The sequence below is a fragment of the Zootoca vivipara genome, chromosome 16, assembly GCF_965207765.1.
Source record: "Zootoca vivipara chromosome 16, rZooViv2.hap1.1, whole genome shotgun sequence".
Lineage (NCBI taxonomy): Eukaryota > Metazoa > Chordata > Lepidosauria > Squamata > Lacertidae > Zootoca > Zootoca vivipara.
The window spans coordinates 20,567,689-20,585,001 of NC_142599.1; the positions used below are offsets into that span (position 1 = coordinate 20,567,689).

The 17,313-nt window shown below is 46.9% G+C and overlaps 1 protein-coding gene across 2 annotated transcripts in view; it reads right to left on the reverse strand.

Moving 5' to 3' along the window:
- Positions 1–773: 773 nt before the first annotated feature.
- Positions 774–17,313, reverse strand: part of SUDS3 (SIN3A corepressor complex component SDS3) — a 33,710-nt gene continuing 17,170 nt past the window's right edge. Inside the window, exons 9-12 of one of the 2 annotated variants that reach the window (XM_035098491.3) lie at positions 17,274–17,295; positions 15,814–15,901; positions 6,537–6,621; positions 774–1,882 (exon numbers count right to left, since the gene is read on the reverse strand). In XM_035098491.3, coding sequence (XP_034954382.3) covers positions 1,784–1,882; positions 6,537–6,621; positions 15,814–15,901; positions 17,274–17,295 — 294 coding nt within the window. In that variant the 3' untranslated portion in view covers positions 774–1,783. Of the gene's footprint in view, positions 1,883–6,536; positions 6,622–15,813; positions 15,920–17,273; positions 17,296–17,313 lie in introns of both variants that reach the window. The other variant, XM_035098489.3, reaches the window with a different exon arrangement.

Sequence of the window (17,313 nt, forward strand, 5' to 3'; positions counted from 1 at the left end):
CATGCTTCTGGCTGCCCTCCACGCAAGAAAGGGCTGTAGCTCGGAGGCAGGTCACATACTTTGCATGCAAAAGGTCCCAGGTTCAATCCTCAGCGTCGGCTGGGAAAGGCCTCTAGAGAGCTGCTGCCAGTCAGTGCAGACAATACTGAGTCTGACGCAGCAGAAGGCAGCTTCCAATGCTCCGTAGCAGGTATTTCCAACCACTTTCACATCCTTGCTTCATTTCAATTGCACACAATTTATTTGGGGGAACTGGGCTCTGAAGCAAAGGCGAAAGAGGCAACAATTTTTTAAAGGACAGATATAAAATGGAGGTCTCAAAGAGAGTGTTTGTAGCAAGAGAGATTGATGTACAGCTGGATGCAGAATCTGATGCACACTTATTTGCTGGCAATGATGGGAGCCAGGCAGGCAGGCAGGCAAATGAAGTGTCAGAAAGGCCAGCTGCCTGAACCACAACCCCCCAACTCCAGGGTTCAGATCAGGAGATTCTAACACGGACCTCATTGCTGTGGCATGACTGCCATCTGGCTGCAGCAAACTGGAAATGACACATGGCAGGCTCAGGCTGAATAAGGAAGGGGTGCAAAAAACCAGACCCCCGCAGGTGTCAAAAGGAGGGCTTTGAGGATCCATGCAATTGCTGCGTCGGAAGAACGGGCAAGGGTTAAAAGAGGCGGTTGATCAGGCCTGGTTCAATCAGAATTCACGACATAGGCTGGACTGGGACAGCCAACAGCGCTGGGGGAGAAAAGCAGACACCACACAGCAGGTATCGAGATAAAAAGTGTTTTGCAAGCAACTTCACCACCACCAGGTCATAAAAACAGTACAGCACTCTCTAAAGATTGGCACTGCACATTCCATCTGGTTCCAAGAATTACTATCCCTTGAGATTACATTGGGGGGCTTGCTGATGCGTTCTCTCTCTCTCTCTCTCTCACACACACACACACACACACTCACGCGTGTCCATACAGGGCTCATGCCATCTCCATCAGCCGCCACGCAAGAATCATCGCAGCTGCAACAGCAAAGAAAGCAGCTTGTAGGACAGCCACCAGCAATTTCCACAGCGCTGCTCACAGATCCTCCCTCCCTCCCAGAGTCCAATTGTTCCTTCGATTCACCCTCCACAGGAAACATAAAGAAAACCTTGGGTTTGTTCATTGCTGGGATATACAAATGGCTACCGCCCCCCGCCTCCCATCAAGCCTTGGAGCAATCGAGTGCGATTCCCCTTAACCACACTTTCAATAAAAGCAACTGGAAGTTCAGGACACCCAAGGACCTCAGAAAACTCCTATTTCCCTGCATGCCTAACTGCGATCAGCTTCGTTCACGGGGTCGGCTGTTTTAGAGGCACTGCGGTCGGATCTGTCCTCCATTCAGCACCTCTCCGATGTGCAGGCTGCCACTGCGTCTCCCCGAGGCTACCCTGCCTGTGCCACTCAATGCAAAATATATATATATAACTTTTAAAAAGATACATCGTGTGTGCTCTTCTGCAGGATATACAAGAATGGAATGGACTTGAGACCACAGGCATACATTCTTCTTTTAAGTAGTCTTTGGAAAAGAGAAAGCTAAACTAAGGCCGTGGGAGGGCTCACGAGAGAGAGAGAGAGGCTTGAGGGCAGCAGGAGCAACATGGGCAGCAAAACGGGCAGCATCCAAAGGATCAAGGAGGGAGGTGGACCTTCTGCCGGTTCAGACCCAGGAAGAGCAACCACAAGTCTCTTGCAAGAGCTGATTGTCTTTAACACAGCGCAGGGCCAGAGAGTCACGCAGCCGACCGCCGCCGGATGACGAAGGCTCCGCGCTGGAGCTGTCCAAGGTAGATCCGCATTTTTGTGCTGTCGCTGGTTTTCCTCACCCAGATCTGCAAGGGGGGGGGGGGGGACAAAAGAAAAATCAACTTTTTGTGTTTTCATCTGGGGGTTGGATTATACAGTACGCGCTTCCGTGAAAATTTATCAAGGTGGTAAAAAACACAAGCGGTTGGGATAAAAATCAGCAAAGCATCCGTTAGAAAACATCAATGAAACGCCAGTAAATAATAGAGGCCTGTCTATGTAATACAGTTTGCAGAAGGTTAGGGCTGGCAGAGACCCTTGTCTGAAACCCTAGGGAGCTGCTGCCAGTCAGTGTAGACAACACTAAGCTGCACAAACCAATTTTCTAGCTAGGTGCAAGGCAGCTTCCTATGCTCCCAAAATTCCCTTTTTCCTGTTGGAGGTGTCGGGGATGGAACCTGGGGCCATCCTGCACCCAAAACAGGTGCACTACAGCCTCTCCCAAACGGTCTTTCAGCAATTCTTTCATTTCCTGCTGAAATACAAAAGACAAAATGCACCTTTCCCCTAAGCTGACTTGAGAAATACGTCACGCCTACTTAAAGTGGCCGGCGCCAGAAGAACCTTTCTCCCCAAGTTTGGGCACGTCTCCAGCGACAGGGCGAGTTGGGACTTAATTTCAATTATGCGGGCACCTAACCGCATTAAGATGCTTATTGTTAATGTTAATAAGAGCGAAATTGCTAAATTTGATTTAAGGTTATGTTCTAATGCATCTCTCGGTACGACGTTGCACGCTCATTTGAATAATCACCCACTGAACATAATGACATCTTTGTGACTAGTTTCATTATTAATTGAAAGAGACACTTTGAATAGCAGCCATAACTCAAGAGCCTGAGCGAGCCGTACAAAATGTTTTCCTTTTAATTGCCCACTTGTTTGAGTTCCCATGTTTTTGCTCGAGGCAGGGTTTTATGCAGCTTCGTGGAGTTGGAAGGGACCACCAGGGTCATCTAGCACAACCCCATGCAATGCAAGAATCTTCTTGCCCAATGTGAGGCTTGAACCCACGGTGCCGGGATCAAGAATCTCACGCTCTAAGTGAGCTACCCCACATGTATGGAGAAAGGCAGATAAAAATGTAAGAGGAGATTTGACAGAATTGCTGTCTCTTTTCCCTTTACCTGTGCAAATAGCAACCTTGCCAATAAGGTGCTGAGGTAATAATAATAATAATAATAATAATAATAATAATAATAATAATAATTTATTATTTATACCCTGCCCATCTGGCTGGGTTTCCCCAGCCACTCTGGGCAGCTTCCAACCGAATATTAAAAACAGTACAGCATCAAACATTAAAAACTTCCCTAAACAGGGCTGCCTTCAGCTGTCTTCTGAAAGTAGAATAGTTACTTATTGCCTTGACATCTGCTGGGAGGGCGTTCCACAGGGTGGGTGCCACTACCGAGAAGGCCCTCTGTCTGGTTCCCTGTAACCTCACTTCTCGCAATGAGGGAACCGCCAGAAGGCCCTCAGTGCTGGATCTCAAGTGTCCGGGCTGAATGGTGGGGGTGGAGACGCTCCTTCAGGTATACAGGACCGAGGCCGTTTAGGGCTTTAAAGGTCAGCACCAACACTTTGAATTGTGCTCGGAAACGTACTGGGAGCCAGTATAGATCTCTCAGGACCAGTGTTATGTGGTCCAGGCGGCCACTCCCAGTCACTAGTCTAGCTGCCGCATTGTGGATTAATTGCAGTTTCCAGGTCACCTTCAAAGGTAGAGCGCATTGCAGTAGTCCAAGCGGGAGATAACCAGAGCATGCACCACTCTGGCGAGACAGTCTGCGGGCAGGTAGGGTCTCAGCCTGTGTACCAGATGGAGCTGGTAGACAGCCGCCCTGGACACATAATTAACCTGTGCCTCCATGGACAGCTGTGAGTCCAAAATGACTCCCAGGCTGCGCACCTGGTCCTTCAGGGGCACAGTTACCCCATTCAAGACCAGGGAATCCTCCACACCTGCCCGCCTCCTGTCCCCCAAAAACAGTACTTCTGTCTTGTCAGGATTCAACTTCAATCCACATAGTACACAGACCCAGAGTTGGAAAAGACCACCTGCCATGCAGAAATCTCTCGCCCAATGTGGGGCTCAAATACACATCTCTGAGATTAAGAGTCTCATGCTCTAACAATTGAGATAAACAGATGAAGATTATTTTGCTCCCTCGGCCCCTTTTGTGAAATATGGGATGAGCCAGGAAGTGTGGCCACTGGTCTTTGGTTAAGAACACAGGGGGAAGTTTATACAGTCGGACCACTGGTCCATTTAGCTCCGGACCATCTGGACTGGCTGGCAGTGGTTCTCTCCAAGGTTTCAGGCAGAGATCCTCCTTTCGCTAGCCGTACCTGGGGATGCTGGAGATTGAAAATGGGCTCTTCTGCATGCAAATCAGAGGCTCTACCACTGAGCCAAGGCCTTTCCTCTAAAAAAAGAGAGTAAGCGTCTAGTCCTCACAGTTCTCATTAAAGGGCTGGATTATATAGGAACATGGGAGGCTGTAAAATGTCAATCCGAATATCTAGCTCAGCACTGTCCCATTTAGAGAGCACCACAGCCATAAAATGGTGATTCCCAATAACTGGCTATGTCAACTCCTACCTGGAGTCAACGGCAAACCAAGCCAAGGAGAATAAAATCCAACCTCCGGAACAAAAACACAAGCAACCAACTGGGTAGAGGGGAAAGCAGAAACAGTCCGAGCAACTACAACTCAAATCTTATGCTGCCCTGCCCTCCATTGAAGGAAGGTACAGAGTAGAAATCTAGTAAGTAATAAAATAACTCAGCAGAGGGGCAGTGGAGGTATAAATGACTGCTAGACTTTTGAAAAGCTGGGATCAAGTTCATCAACTTTGTTGAATAATTAAACTCAATAGTTTAATTATTCAACTAATTGTGCAATTAATTGTTGCATGGGGTTGTGCTAGATGACTAATTGTGCAATTAATTGTTACTTGTTTGAATTTTATTGCGTTATTCTCTTCCGTAGTGGGTTATGCCAACCACTATTCTGACTATTGCTTTTTTTATAGGATAGAAGGCACTGGGGTGAGTTTGTGAAACCAAGGGAGGGGGCGGCCTGAAAAAAATCCCCGGGTCTAGACCAAGGTTTCCCAAACTTGGGTTTTCAGCCGTTTCTGGACTACAACTCCCATCATTCCTAGTTGCAGGACCAGTGGTCAGGGATGATGGGAACTGTAGTCCAACAATAGCTGGAGGCCCAAGTTTGGGAAACCCTGGTCTAGACTCTAGACCATGGGCAGGCAAACTAAGGCCCGGGGGCCGGATCCAGCCCAATAGCCTTCTAAATCCGGCCCATGGACGGTCCAGGAATCAGCGTGTTTTTACATGAGTAGAATGTGTCCTTTTATTTAAAATGCATCTCTGGGTTATTTGTGGGGCCTGCCTAGTGTTTTTGCATGAGTAGAATGTGTGCTTTTATTTAAAATGCATCTCTGGGTTATTTGTGGGGCATAGGAATTCGTTCATTTTTTTAAAAAAATCCAAAATATAGTCCCGCCCCCCACAAGGTCTGCAGGACAGTGGACTGGCCCTCTGCTGAATTCATGTAGGTCTTCCTCAGCAGTTCTAGAAAATCATCAAACAATGTCAGCGTCGAGGAGGATGGGAACTGGAGTCCAACTCAAGGTCTCCCTGACTCACTTTAACCGAAGATGAGGCAATTAGTTTCCTGAAGATAGGATCAGATGGTGTGCGCAAGCCAAGAATGAGCTACATTGATCTACGAAAGCAAAAGAGTTGTGGTGTGAGGAAGGGATTTAAATGGTGGGATTCGGGAAGGTTTGGAACAGCCTCCAAGAGGCCTTGCAGGTGATGCCTGGTCGCCATTGGCCTCTACACCAGGGCCTTTTCAACGGTGGCTCCATGTTTGTAAAATCCCCTTGCTGGTGAAGTGCATCTGCCTCTGCCATTGACTTTCAGCAGAAATGGTGAAAACATTGCTATTTACACCCAAACATTTGATGGCTGAAGGATATTGCTACCGGCAACCCTGAAATCACTGGGTTTTTAAAGTGTTTTCAGAATGTTTTAAAATTGTTTTATTGATGTGTCTGCCACGCTGGGCTCTTTCGGCAAGAAGTGTGGGACATAACTTCAATCTATCAGTTGTCAGCTCTTGGCACATAAACTGGGATGGAGAACTAGATAAAGAGCTTCACTTAGTTACGGAAGAGTAATTGTGTTTAAAATATATATATATATGGAAGAGTTAACAAAAATGGTCAGATGAAGAGTTTCGGCTTAATAAAGGCATCTCACTTCCAATTCCTGAAGCTCTGCCACCAGCTGCCATGCAATTGACTAGACAGAAGATTCAGTATTTTGCTCCAAAAGTTGCATTCATCCTGCCACTGGAAAAAAGTCAGGTGGCTACATAAACAAGCACACTCAGCTTGTGTGCATACCATATATTTAAAGCACAGTGCCGCCACCCGGTAAATAATTCTGGGAACTGTAGTTTACCCCACGGAGCTGCAATTCCGAGCACCTGTAACAAACTAGTTTCCAGAATTCTTGGGGGGGGGGTGTACACAGCCAGAGGCAAGGAAATTAATAATATTGTTTCATGGTCCACAGCCCCATTGACTGCCAACCCCTTAGGCTTCAAACCTGGCAACTGCCTGCAAAACTTACTGAAGACCTGAGCTTACCTCATTGGCTCCCACGGAACTGATCACACAGCTAATTTTGGTGTTCTCTTTCGACTCCAGATAAATAGCCTGGCTTTTGTGATACCTGCAAGTAAAGGTTAAGAGCTATGAGTCTACCTGACACTCTAGATACAGCCCAAGAACCCAACTTACAAAAATCAATTGGTGTCCTCTGTCCCCCACTCCCCGCAAATACCCTGTTTCTCATATTTTAAGGCATCCCCATAAAATAAGCCATAGCAGGATTTTTAAGCATTCAAGGAATATAAGCCATACCCCGAAAATAAGACATAGTGATAGGAGCAGCAGCAATGCCAGCCGCGGCAGGAGGAGGAGGAAAAAAATAAGACATCCCTTGAAAATAAGCCATAGTGTGTTTTTTTGAGGAAAAAATAAATATAAGACGTGTCTTATAATATGAGAAACACGGTATGAGCCATTTGCCTCCCCAAAAAGGAACATTTTAATCCAGGGGCAGTTGATGTGGTGCCTTGCAAATATCGCTGGACACTAAACTCCCATCACCCCCAGCCAGCAACGTCAACGATCAGGGATTATGGGCCACCAGATTGGCTGCCCCCGTCATCACACACCCACTCATTTCGCTCTGACCTTAACAGCTATTATTTATGCCTTAACACTAGCCTTTGACACCCTTGGGAACTTGGGGGTGAAGGGCGAGTAATAAATAAAATTAATACTAATAATATTTGTAATCAAGTGTTCTGGGTGCAAGCTTGCTTCATTCAGAGGCACAACTAGCAACTCCGGAGAAGGGCAGAACGTGTGCAACAGGGTGAAGATGTCGCTCCAGCTTTTTATGACTGCCGAGCGCAAAGCTGGCCGTCACCCAAAAAGCTTTTGATAGTGCCGTGTGGTGCAAATGCAATAATGCCCTTCGTCTGCAAACTATATTTTGCAAATCATGAGCAAAGCAGCTGACTCGTTCCCCTCTCCAAACTGTGGTTTAGCATTCAAGAATTCTTCGATGTATAAACACAACCAACAGCAATATGCAGACTACACCGACCACTTTCTCCTGCTTCAAATTTATTATGCCTTCTGCTTTTTAATCTTTAATGACAGCCAGTGTGCTCTTCACTGCAGGGAATATTGATGAAATGTAATCGTTAGCAAAGGGACTTATAAGTGCAGGCTAGATGCGGGGACAGAATGGGAAATGGGAGAATGGGAAATTTGGGGTTAACAGACCAATATCTTATATATATATATATATATATATATATATATATATATATATATGCGCAAGAAAAAGTACAGGAGTTGAATATAGGACCCAAACTGGAGCTCAACAGAGCCTCATATCTAAAAGGGGAAATGGTGGGTTGCCAGGAACCAAAATCCATATGTTTATTGCATGCTGTGGGAAGAACAATCTTTATTAAATTTCTCAGTGATCCAAACACTGCAGCCTCTAGGCCACAAACAATAAAACAGTAAATAACAAACCAACAGGCAACTAATAATCAACAAAGAAATCAGTCAAACAGTTAATTTGAATCTGCCGCCCCCACACTCCACCATCAATTCATATAGGGAGCAAAATAATAAAAATACATTAAGTAGCTTAAAAGCTCTCTTAAAAGCTTCTTTAAAGGCCTGGGGGGGATAGGATCTGCTTTGCTGGGTGCTGAAATGCAATTAACACAGGTGCCAGGAGAGCTTCCCGAGGGGAGCATTCTACAAAGCGGGAAGGGGGCGGAAACCAATGAAAAGACCCTCTCTGCATAGTTTACACCATCTGTGCTGAATCCATCACAGTTCTATTTAATGTCGTGTCCGAGGGCAAAATGAGGTGAGGTGCCAGTCACAGGATTAACAATGTGAATCGGTATTTTAAAAGTAATGTAAGATCTCCCACAATCTGGACCAGGCCTACAGTGTGCCGTGTGTGTGTGTGTGTGTGTGTGTGTGTGAGAGAGAGAGAGAGAGAGAGAGAATTGAAGTCCCCCTACAACTATCCCAATAGGATCCTTGCACCTGCAACCTGCTTTTTTAAAGGTAGGTAGCCATGTTGGTCTGACGTAGTCAAAACAAAAAATAAAAAAAAATCCTTCCAGTAGAACCTTAGAGACCACCTTGTCATAGGTATGAGCTTTTGTGCGCATGCACACTGCTTCAGATATATGAAGAAGTGTGCATGCACACGAAAGCTCATACCTATGAAAAACTTAGTTGGTCTCTAAGGTGCTACTGGAAGGAATCTTCTTCTTTTTTAAAGCCACTGATGCAATTGCTAATTGTGCAAAATGAAGACTTACCTCATTTAGCCCCAGATTCTGGTGTTATGAAAAGGTGTGGGCGGAGAGAAAATACACCACTCAAATCTACACACCATCTATGCGCACATCATTTGATGGACATCTTTTACATTCTATTTCTTCTCCAATCGTGTCACAATAGCGCACAATTTCCATCAGCCACGTTACCACAGAGCAAACAGAACATTCTTGCTATAAATTGGTGAAAAGGCAGGCCTGAGTTCCTGCACACAGTCTGCATTTCAGCCACCTTTTTAATTACAAAGAGTCTGCTGGATCAAGCCAATGGCCCATCCAGTTCTCCATCCTGTTCTCACAGTGGCTGACCATCAGAAGCCAGTAGGAAACACTCATGCAGGACGCGAGCCCTCTGCCCTCCTGCATTTTCCAGCAGCTGATATTCAGAATCATTTCTGCCTCCAACCACGGAGGCAGAGCATAGCCACCATGGCAAGTAGCCACCGAAAGCTTTCTCCTCCATGAAGTTGCCTAATCCTCTTCTAAAGCAATGTAGGTTGGAGGCTTTAAAAGAAGGTTAGGCAAATCTGTGGAGGGCAAAGGCTATATGCTCTGCTTTCGCACCTTTGCAAGGAAGAAACCTGCCAAACACGAATAAAAAGGTCACAGGGAAGCCTATGCCTAGCTTTAAACAGTTAATCTTTTGCCATCAGGAGGAAGGGAGGAAGAAAGGATAGGAAGAAAGAAGGACAGAAGGAATATAGAAAAGAGGGAGCATTCAATTCTCAAGCTCTGACGTTTCATTCCATTTTGAGACATGACAGTTTGGAGATTTTAATATGCACTCAAAATGTTGTCCTCCCACACCAGCAAGTTATTTTTAAAATATTAACTACTCTGCTGAGGCATCATTACAATCAATAACCAAAAAAGAAATCTTACAGCAAAGGGTGGGGGAGTGCAGTGTTGATCTTGAGGAATAGGAATGCTAGGAAAGGGGAAGGAAAAGGGCCAACAGTGACACTCTGAAGGAAAACAGCAAGGTGAAATCGAGACACACATATATACCATCCTGGGGGCATGGAAAGCCAGTGCGCTGTGGCAGAAAGTATTTGACTCAACATTTCGATGCCCTGTTCAGCCATGATGCTCAGGCATTTTCCTTAGCCATAAGCCCACCTTGCAGGGAGGCTGGTGAGCACATAAACATGCCAGACATGCACTCCCCCACCACCACTGAGCTTCCTGGAGGACAATGCTGTTTTCCCCTGATAGGTAGGAAGCTGCCTTCCACTCAGGCAGACCACTGCTCCATCTAGATCTTCCAGGATTTCAGACAGGCTGCCCCTCCCAGCCCTGACTGGAGATGCCGAGGACTGAACCAGGGACCTTCTGCATGCCAAGCAAATGCTCTTCCCCTGAGCTACGGCCCTTCCCTTGTACGGGCCCATTCACCGCCCAGTTTAAATAAGGCGTGCGGGTTGAGTCTTCTTTCTGCAGGCAATCTCACGGAAAACTTTCCTCGAGCGAGATCAAGGCTGGCTTCTAGCATAGAGCAGGCAAAGGGCCTATTCAGTTTAAAGAGCCGCGTCACGAATGGGAGAAAGTACGGAATGCGACTGGGATGACTGAAACCCCCCTTCAACGCTAATTAGCTGACGAGTTCAGACAACCGCCATATGGCAAGTACGCTAATGCTGAAGGTTTTAACTAAATTTCACTGCAAAGGATTAGGCAGAGAGGGATCCAGCTAAACGAAATGACTTTCGGCTGTGCAAAGGTACTCCCCTCCTCCTCCTCCTTGCGCACCTGCCTGGGCTTCTCTAAATCCTGTTTAGAGTTCCCTCAACCTTCCAGAGCAAATTGAGCCAGTGTGGCGTAGTGCTTAGGGGAGCTTTTAATGTTTAATAGATTATTGTATTTTAATGTCTGTTGGAAGCCGCCCAGAGTGGCTGGGGAAACCCAACCAGATGGGTGGGGCATAAATAATAAATTATTATTATTATTAGCAGTGTGTGGGGCTGGGAGACCAGGGTTCAAAGCCCCACTCAGCCATGAAGCTCATTGTGTGATCTTGGGCCAGTCACTTTCTCACACTTTGCCCTGCCTTCGCAGCGGTTTTGTGAGGATAAAATGAGGAGATCCATGAATACCACCTTGAGTTCCTTGGAGGAGGGGAGCTATAAATGCAATAAACAAATAAATTTTGGGAGGGCACGGGGAGAGGAGGGGGGCAGAAGTTCCATTGTAGCCATGGAACTCCTTGCACTAGTGGATCTGTTCAGCTAGACACAGCCCTCCTTCCACCCACCTGCCCCCAAATTACTGTTTTGAGCACCTTCAGTTATGATGTCACTTCTTTTCTTAAAGGTCTTAAATCTGACAGCAGAAACCCTCCCCAACTTGCACTGTCAGAAAAATTAACAGCTGTGAGTCAAATAAATAGAGCAAAAGTTATGTTTCTTTCTGTTTGGCACCTGCTTGTTATATATTTAACAACTGGTGGAGAGGGGATTCAGCCTCCTGAGAAAGAGAAAACCTTCTGGTATGATTCATTACCTAAGCATTTGTGGCCACAACCTTCACAAAATGTGTCCTCCATCTACATATTCCTCCCCCTCCCCGCCATGCTACTGACATCTTTCTGGATTTGGCAATAGATGGCCTTCTCAGAATATATTATTTCTCTAGCTCTGCGATTTCAAGATGCACAGCTTCACTATTAAGATTAGTTTTATTTATTTTTCTGTATTATTCCTTTGTAGTTTCTTTCCTTATGTTTTACTTGTTCTTGTTGCGTATTTTGAGTCTTGTATAGGAATATTTGTTTGCTGTAATGAAAAATTCTCAATAAACAAACCCAGCGCTATCCTCTTTCAATAGGACTTTTTTGAGCAAACTGGTTAGCTAAAATCTAAAGCACTGCTTCAGATGCACCCAAATTGGGGGAGGGGGGTTGATACTTCCCCTCGCCTTCCAACACCAGACTTCCTTGGCACCCACAAAGCACTTCAGAACATCCCTGCAGTTTTAAAAAATTGGCTTTCTGTGTGGCTCAGAGGGATGCTGTCCCAGAAATAGCCCCAAAGCTCCCTAGAGTCTTATATGGAAATAGTGATGGGGGTCATTTGAGGCCAGAGAGAATTCAATTCTTAGGCCATGACTAAGAATCAAGGGGGATGCGGATGGCGCTGTGGTCTAAACCACTGAGCCTAGGGCTTGCCGATCAGAAGGTCGGCGGTTTGAATCCCTGTGACAGGGTGAGCTCCCGTTGTTTGGTCCCAGCTCCTGCCAACCTAGCAGTTCGAAAGCATGTCAAAGTGCAAGTAGATAAATAGGTACTGCTCCAGCTGGAAGGTAGAAGGCATTTCCGTGCGTTGCTCTGGTTTTGCCAGAAGCGGCTTATTCATGCTGGCCACATGACCTGGAAAAACTGTCTGCGGACAAACATCAGCTTCCTCGGCCAGTAAAGCAAGATGAGCGCTGCAACCCCAGAGTCGTTCGCGAGTCGCGACTGGACTTAACTGTCAGGGGTCCTTTAACTTTACCTTTTTTAAGAATCAAGGGGTCATACGGCTTGGTGTGAAAAACATTGCAATTTACAGGAGCGGGACATTATCAGAAACCAGATCCTCTTCCTCCATTCTTGGAGGTGCATTTAATTCAGCAGACTACGCTTTTCAGAGAAGAGATCCAATTAGGAAAAAACAGGATCTATGGAGATTGCAAGGGACTCACCAGGCCAACATACTACAATGAGTCAAGGGAGTGGGGGGTGGGGAAGGGTTACAAAGCCAAGCTAGGGGTATGTATCCAGGTTAGGGGTATGTATCCAGTCAGTAATATGTTCCCAAAGCCACCCTATGTCTATTGTTGGATTAGCTCAATGAAATATTTGGGAGGAGCTGCTGCTATATTTGGGAACCCTGCTATATTCTGCAGACCAATCTGAATCCTATATAATAATATGCAAGTGTCTCTGCGTCCAGTCCCTGTGTCCGTGGGATTGCGCCACTGTGCATGTGCCCCACGGACAGCCGTTGGGACTTGGAGCGCAGACACACTTCGGAGAGGGGAGCTTGGTGCCCGCTTGGCCCGGCAGGGAGACGAGCCAGGCTGAGGCGGCAAGATGGGCACGAGGACCGCCCGTTCCCCTTCGCCAGGCGCTGTTGCTGCTGCTTCTTTGTAGGCCCTGATGGGAGAGGCGGGCCCGGCCTCCTCAGGGCGCGGCTCGGCGGCTCATCCGCGCGAGGAGCGACGCCGGCGGGAGAGAGAATGAGGTGGGCAGGCCGCTGCGGTGCTCGAGCCGGGCTGAGGTAGGAGGTCCGGGAAGGGAATTTGTGGAGGAGGAAAGAAAGCGAGGCCTTCTCCTAACTCCCACCCCATCAGGTCAGTTCTATCCGTTGGGACTTGGAGCGTAGACCTGCCGCTTCATCAGCTCTGCGCATGTCCCCGAGGTTGCTAGAGGAACAGGTCTGCTCTAGCACCCGTTATTTTAACGGGCTTCATGATACTAGTTCTTACTTACATAAAAGGGTGGTCTCTAAAAGGCGCAGTACTGCTAAAAACAAGCAAACCATTTCTCCCCCAGCAAAATAATTCCTGATCACATTCTGCCACCTTGTGGCAAAAAAGCTTCTGAGAATGAGAATTTTAAAAATGTAGCGTTCCAGAACTTCTGTTGTGTTAGTGGATTGGTGATAATGTGATGACTTCAGATGCTGCAGGGCCAGGGATGATGGGACCTGGAGTCTTAATAACTCTACAGTAACTTGGGAGCTGGGCTTTCTATGTGGCTGCCCACTCCCTGCATTTTGCAGAAGCAACGGAAGGTATTTCCCCAGCTGGATAAATGGGCCTTTTACTAGGAAGTCTACTCAGTTTTATGCTTGCTTTTGCTGTTTCCAAGCTATCTTATATGTAAATCTTCTTGAGAAGATTCTTTAAAGACAATTAATGAATAAATGATAACAGCAACATTTGGAGGTCAGCATGTTAGCAACCCAAAAGACGACCAATGCCCCCCTTTTTTACTTTGTTGACAGCTTCCTGGGAGGGTGGAATCGAGGTGGCTGCCATCACTGGGGCAAGAGCAGATTTGGCAATGTAAATCTCCTTGATTTACAGGATCTGAGTGCAAGAGCGATTCTCCCCTCCGGCAATTTCCAGCAACTGGTATTCAGACACATTACTACCTCCAAAAGTGGAAGAACATAACCATCAGGGTTAGAAGCTGCTGATTGCTCTGCTACGAGGATATGGCTACCATGTGCTCTACCCACTGAGCTGCCTATAAGAACACAGGAATAGCCTGGTTACTGGAACTGGCTGGTGGACTACCTAGACCAGCATCCTATTCTCACAGTGGCCAACCAGATGCCTATGAGAAACACACAAGCAGGACTCAAGCAGAAGAAAACTCTCTTCTCCTTTGGTTTCCAGCAACTCGTATTCAGAAGCATTGGTGCATGTGGCCCTCGGGAGGCTGTCCAGATTTGAACGTGGCCCTTGGGCTGCAGAAAGGTTCCCTACCTTTGCTGCAAAGGGATGAGCAGGCAAGCCCAGGGCTACCTTTCATGGCCTGACTAAAGGCACATAAGACTGCAATGCACTCCAGTTACTGATTGCGTAATGCAAGGAATCAGATCTACCCTACACCTTCTGGTTATTGAGCACTGTGACAATAAAAAAACAGAAAAAGAAAACAATCCCGCTTGTTGGAAGCAGCTGAGAGGGAAATGGGGAGTAAGATGAGAGATGCAGAACATAAAAAGAGGAGTGCAGCACCCCCTGGTAGAAGTTTAAAGCCTTTACATCTCTTAGGGCAGGCATCCCCAAACTTCGGCCCTCCAGATGTTTTGGGCTACAATTCCCTGACCATTGGTCCTGCTAGCTAGGAGTTGTAAACCAAAACATCTGGAGGGCCGCAGTTTGGGGATGCCTGTCTTAGGGCTAGGCCAACAATTATCCGTGACCTCTTCAGCCTGTGAATAAAGTAGCACAGTTGTTCATCCTGCCTTAATTATACAGTGGTGCCTCGCTAGACGAATTTAATTCGTTCCACGGGTCTTTTCTTATAACGAAAAAATTCGTCTAGCGAGTCCCATAGGAATGCATTGAAATTTTTTTGCATTGTTTTTTGCCCATAGGAACGCATTAATTGAATTTCAATGCATTCCTATGGGAAACCGCAATTCGCTAGACGAATTTTCATTCGTCTAGCGAGGCAACCTCCGCTCGAAAAATCCTTTCGTTAAGCAGGGCATTCGTTAAGCGAGGCACCACTGTAGTTTGTTTTAATATTGTGGAAGCGAACCCTTGTAGAACTTAGCAGGAGGAGGATGGGAAGAAAACTAGAATTAGGCAGCTCCGCCCTATTATTGACTCTGGCGCCACCTACTGTTGGTCTCCCTGCTTTCCAGCCTACCAGTCAACACTGCACGAGTATGAACCAATAACTGAGCTTAATTCCATATTAGCAGAGTCAAAATTTTCTCAAGTTAGAACTCTCTTTTGGGGGGGGCACCACAAAACTGTTGGAAGAATTCCACTCCTCTTCCGTCCAAATTTCACCACGTGCAAATAGGATAGAGAATTTCTGAGAGGCCATTTTCCACTTTGCCCTGAAAGAAACCTAGGCAGTTGACTTACACCAGGCATAGGCAAACTCGGCCCTCAGGATGTTTTAGGACAGGACCAGTGGTCAGGGGTGATGGGAGTTGTAGTCCCAAAGCATCTGGAGGGCTGAGTTTGCCTATGCCTGACTTACACCAAGTCAAGCCAGTGGACAGGAGACTCTCCCATCCTACTTGGAGATGTTGGAGACTGGACCTAGGACCTTTTGAAGCCACACCAGATGTTCTGACCACTGTGATACAACCCTTACAACATTGTACGTAGAAGAGATAAGCCTCCTGGATGTTCCTCCATGACATTGCTCCTTTTTTTGCCCTTTCTATCCTTTGATCTCTAATGCCGCTGCAGCTCAGAAGGCCATGACATCAGAACACGCCCCGCCTCCCCGCACCAAGCCTTACCATCTCTTATCGTAGTACAGTTTGCCATCTTCTATTCTTGCCTCAAACCGCTGTGCTGGGGATTCGGCAGGCGTGGCCGGCAGGTGTTCTGGTGACGAAGGAGACGCTGGAATAGAAGAGTGAACTCTATACACAGTCTAACCCCTAAGCAGCAGCTTACGATTCAGGCAATACTGAGAGATTGCTGGGACCTTAAGCCGACAGTGGGAGGTAAAAATATCAAGCTTTGTGAGCAGAGCACACAGGCAGAGATCCGGTTCGATTTGTGCAGGTCTACATTGCAGAGAGTCAAACCACTGGGCAATCTAGCTCAGCCTTTGTTAACCCGGCGCCCTCCAGATGTTTTTGGACTACAACTCCCATCAACCCCAGCAAGAACAGCTGTGCTAGCTGCAGCTCACGGGAGTTAACATTTGAAGAGAACTAGGTTGGCTGAGTCCTGTATTGGTGTTCCTCCAGTTGTTGGTGGACTTTAGCTTCCATCAACCCTGAACACTAACTGGGGCTGTGAGCTGTGACTCCAACAACATCTGGCTGCCCATGCGCTGGATTATAAACTTAAATAAGTAGCTGCTCCCCAGGGTTCTCAGAACCCTACAAATGCAAAGCAAGTGGGTTGCCTCCATGGATTCTAGGGATCCAGCATGGCACAAGGAGGGAGGGGCAGGGAGCCCGGGGCCCGCCAGGTATTCGCTGGATGGCCCATTATCTTTCACCATCAGGCTATGTTGGCTGAAGTCAATGGGGGTCGCAGTCCAAAATGTCTGCAAGGCACAGTTAGGAATGGCTACACCAGGCATCCCCAAACTGTGGCCCTCCAGATGTTTTGGGCTACAACTCCCATGATCCCTAGCTAACAGGACCAGTGGTCAGGGATTATGGGAATTGTAGTCCAAAACATCTGGAGGGCCGAAGTTTGGGGGTGCCTAGGCTACACTGAACTATGGCTCCTTCCCAGTTTTGAGTTTCTGTTTTTTCCCTCTGCATAGCTGGGAATTATCGGGGGCCGGTTACGACTGGGAGATGCGAGCGTTCCAGCCAAAACAGCAAAGGAAGCTTTTTGATAGCAACTCATCCAAGCATTCTGCTACTTCTTGGCTTTTCAAAGGTCATTAGCTATACTCAAATCTGGACCCATTAAAATTATTACCCTATATACTCTAGCATAAAGCAGTCTACGGTAACAATGCAGAGGGCTACTTTAGTTTAGGTCAGGTTATTTGATCATCCAGCCCAGTTTTGCCTTCCCTGACCAGCAAAAGCTCTTCTGGGTCTCAAGCAGAAGTACTTCCACCATCCCTTACTGCTCGCCATCCTTTTAGCCAGAGATGCCGCAGGTTGAACTTGGGACCTTCTGCCCGAAAGGCAGGGGCTCCACCATTGAGTTACACACCTTCCTATCTCCTAAGCCATATTTTGAATACACTAGGAAACCTTATTGGGGTAGGGCTGCCACTTACCTGGCCGTTTAGGTGATTTAAGCTATAAAAAGGAAAAACA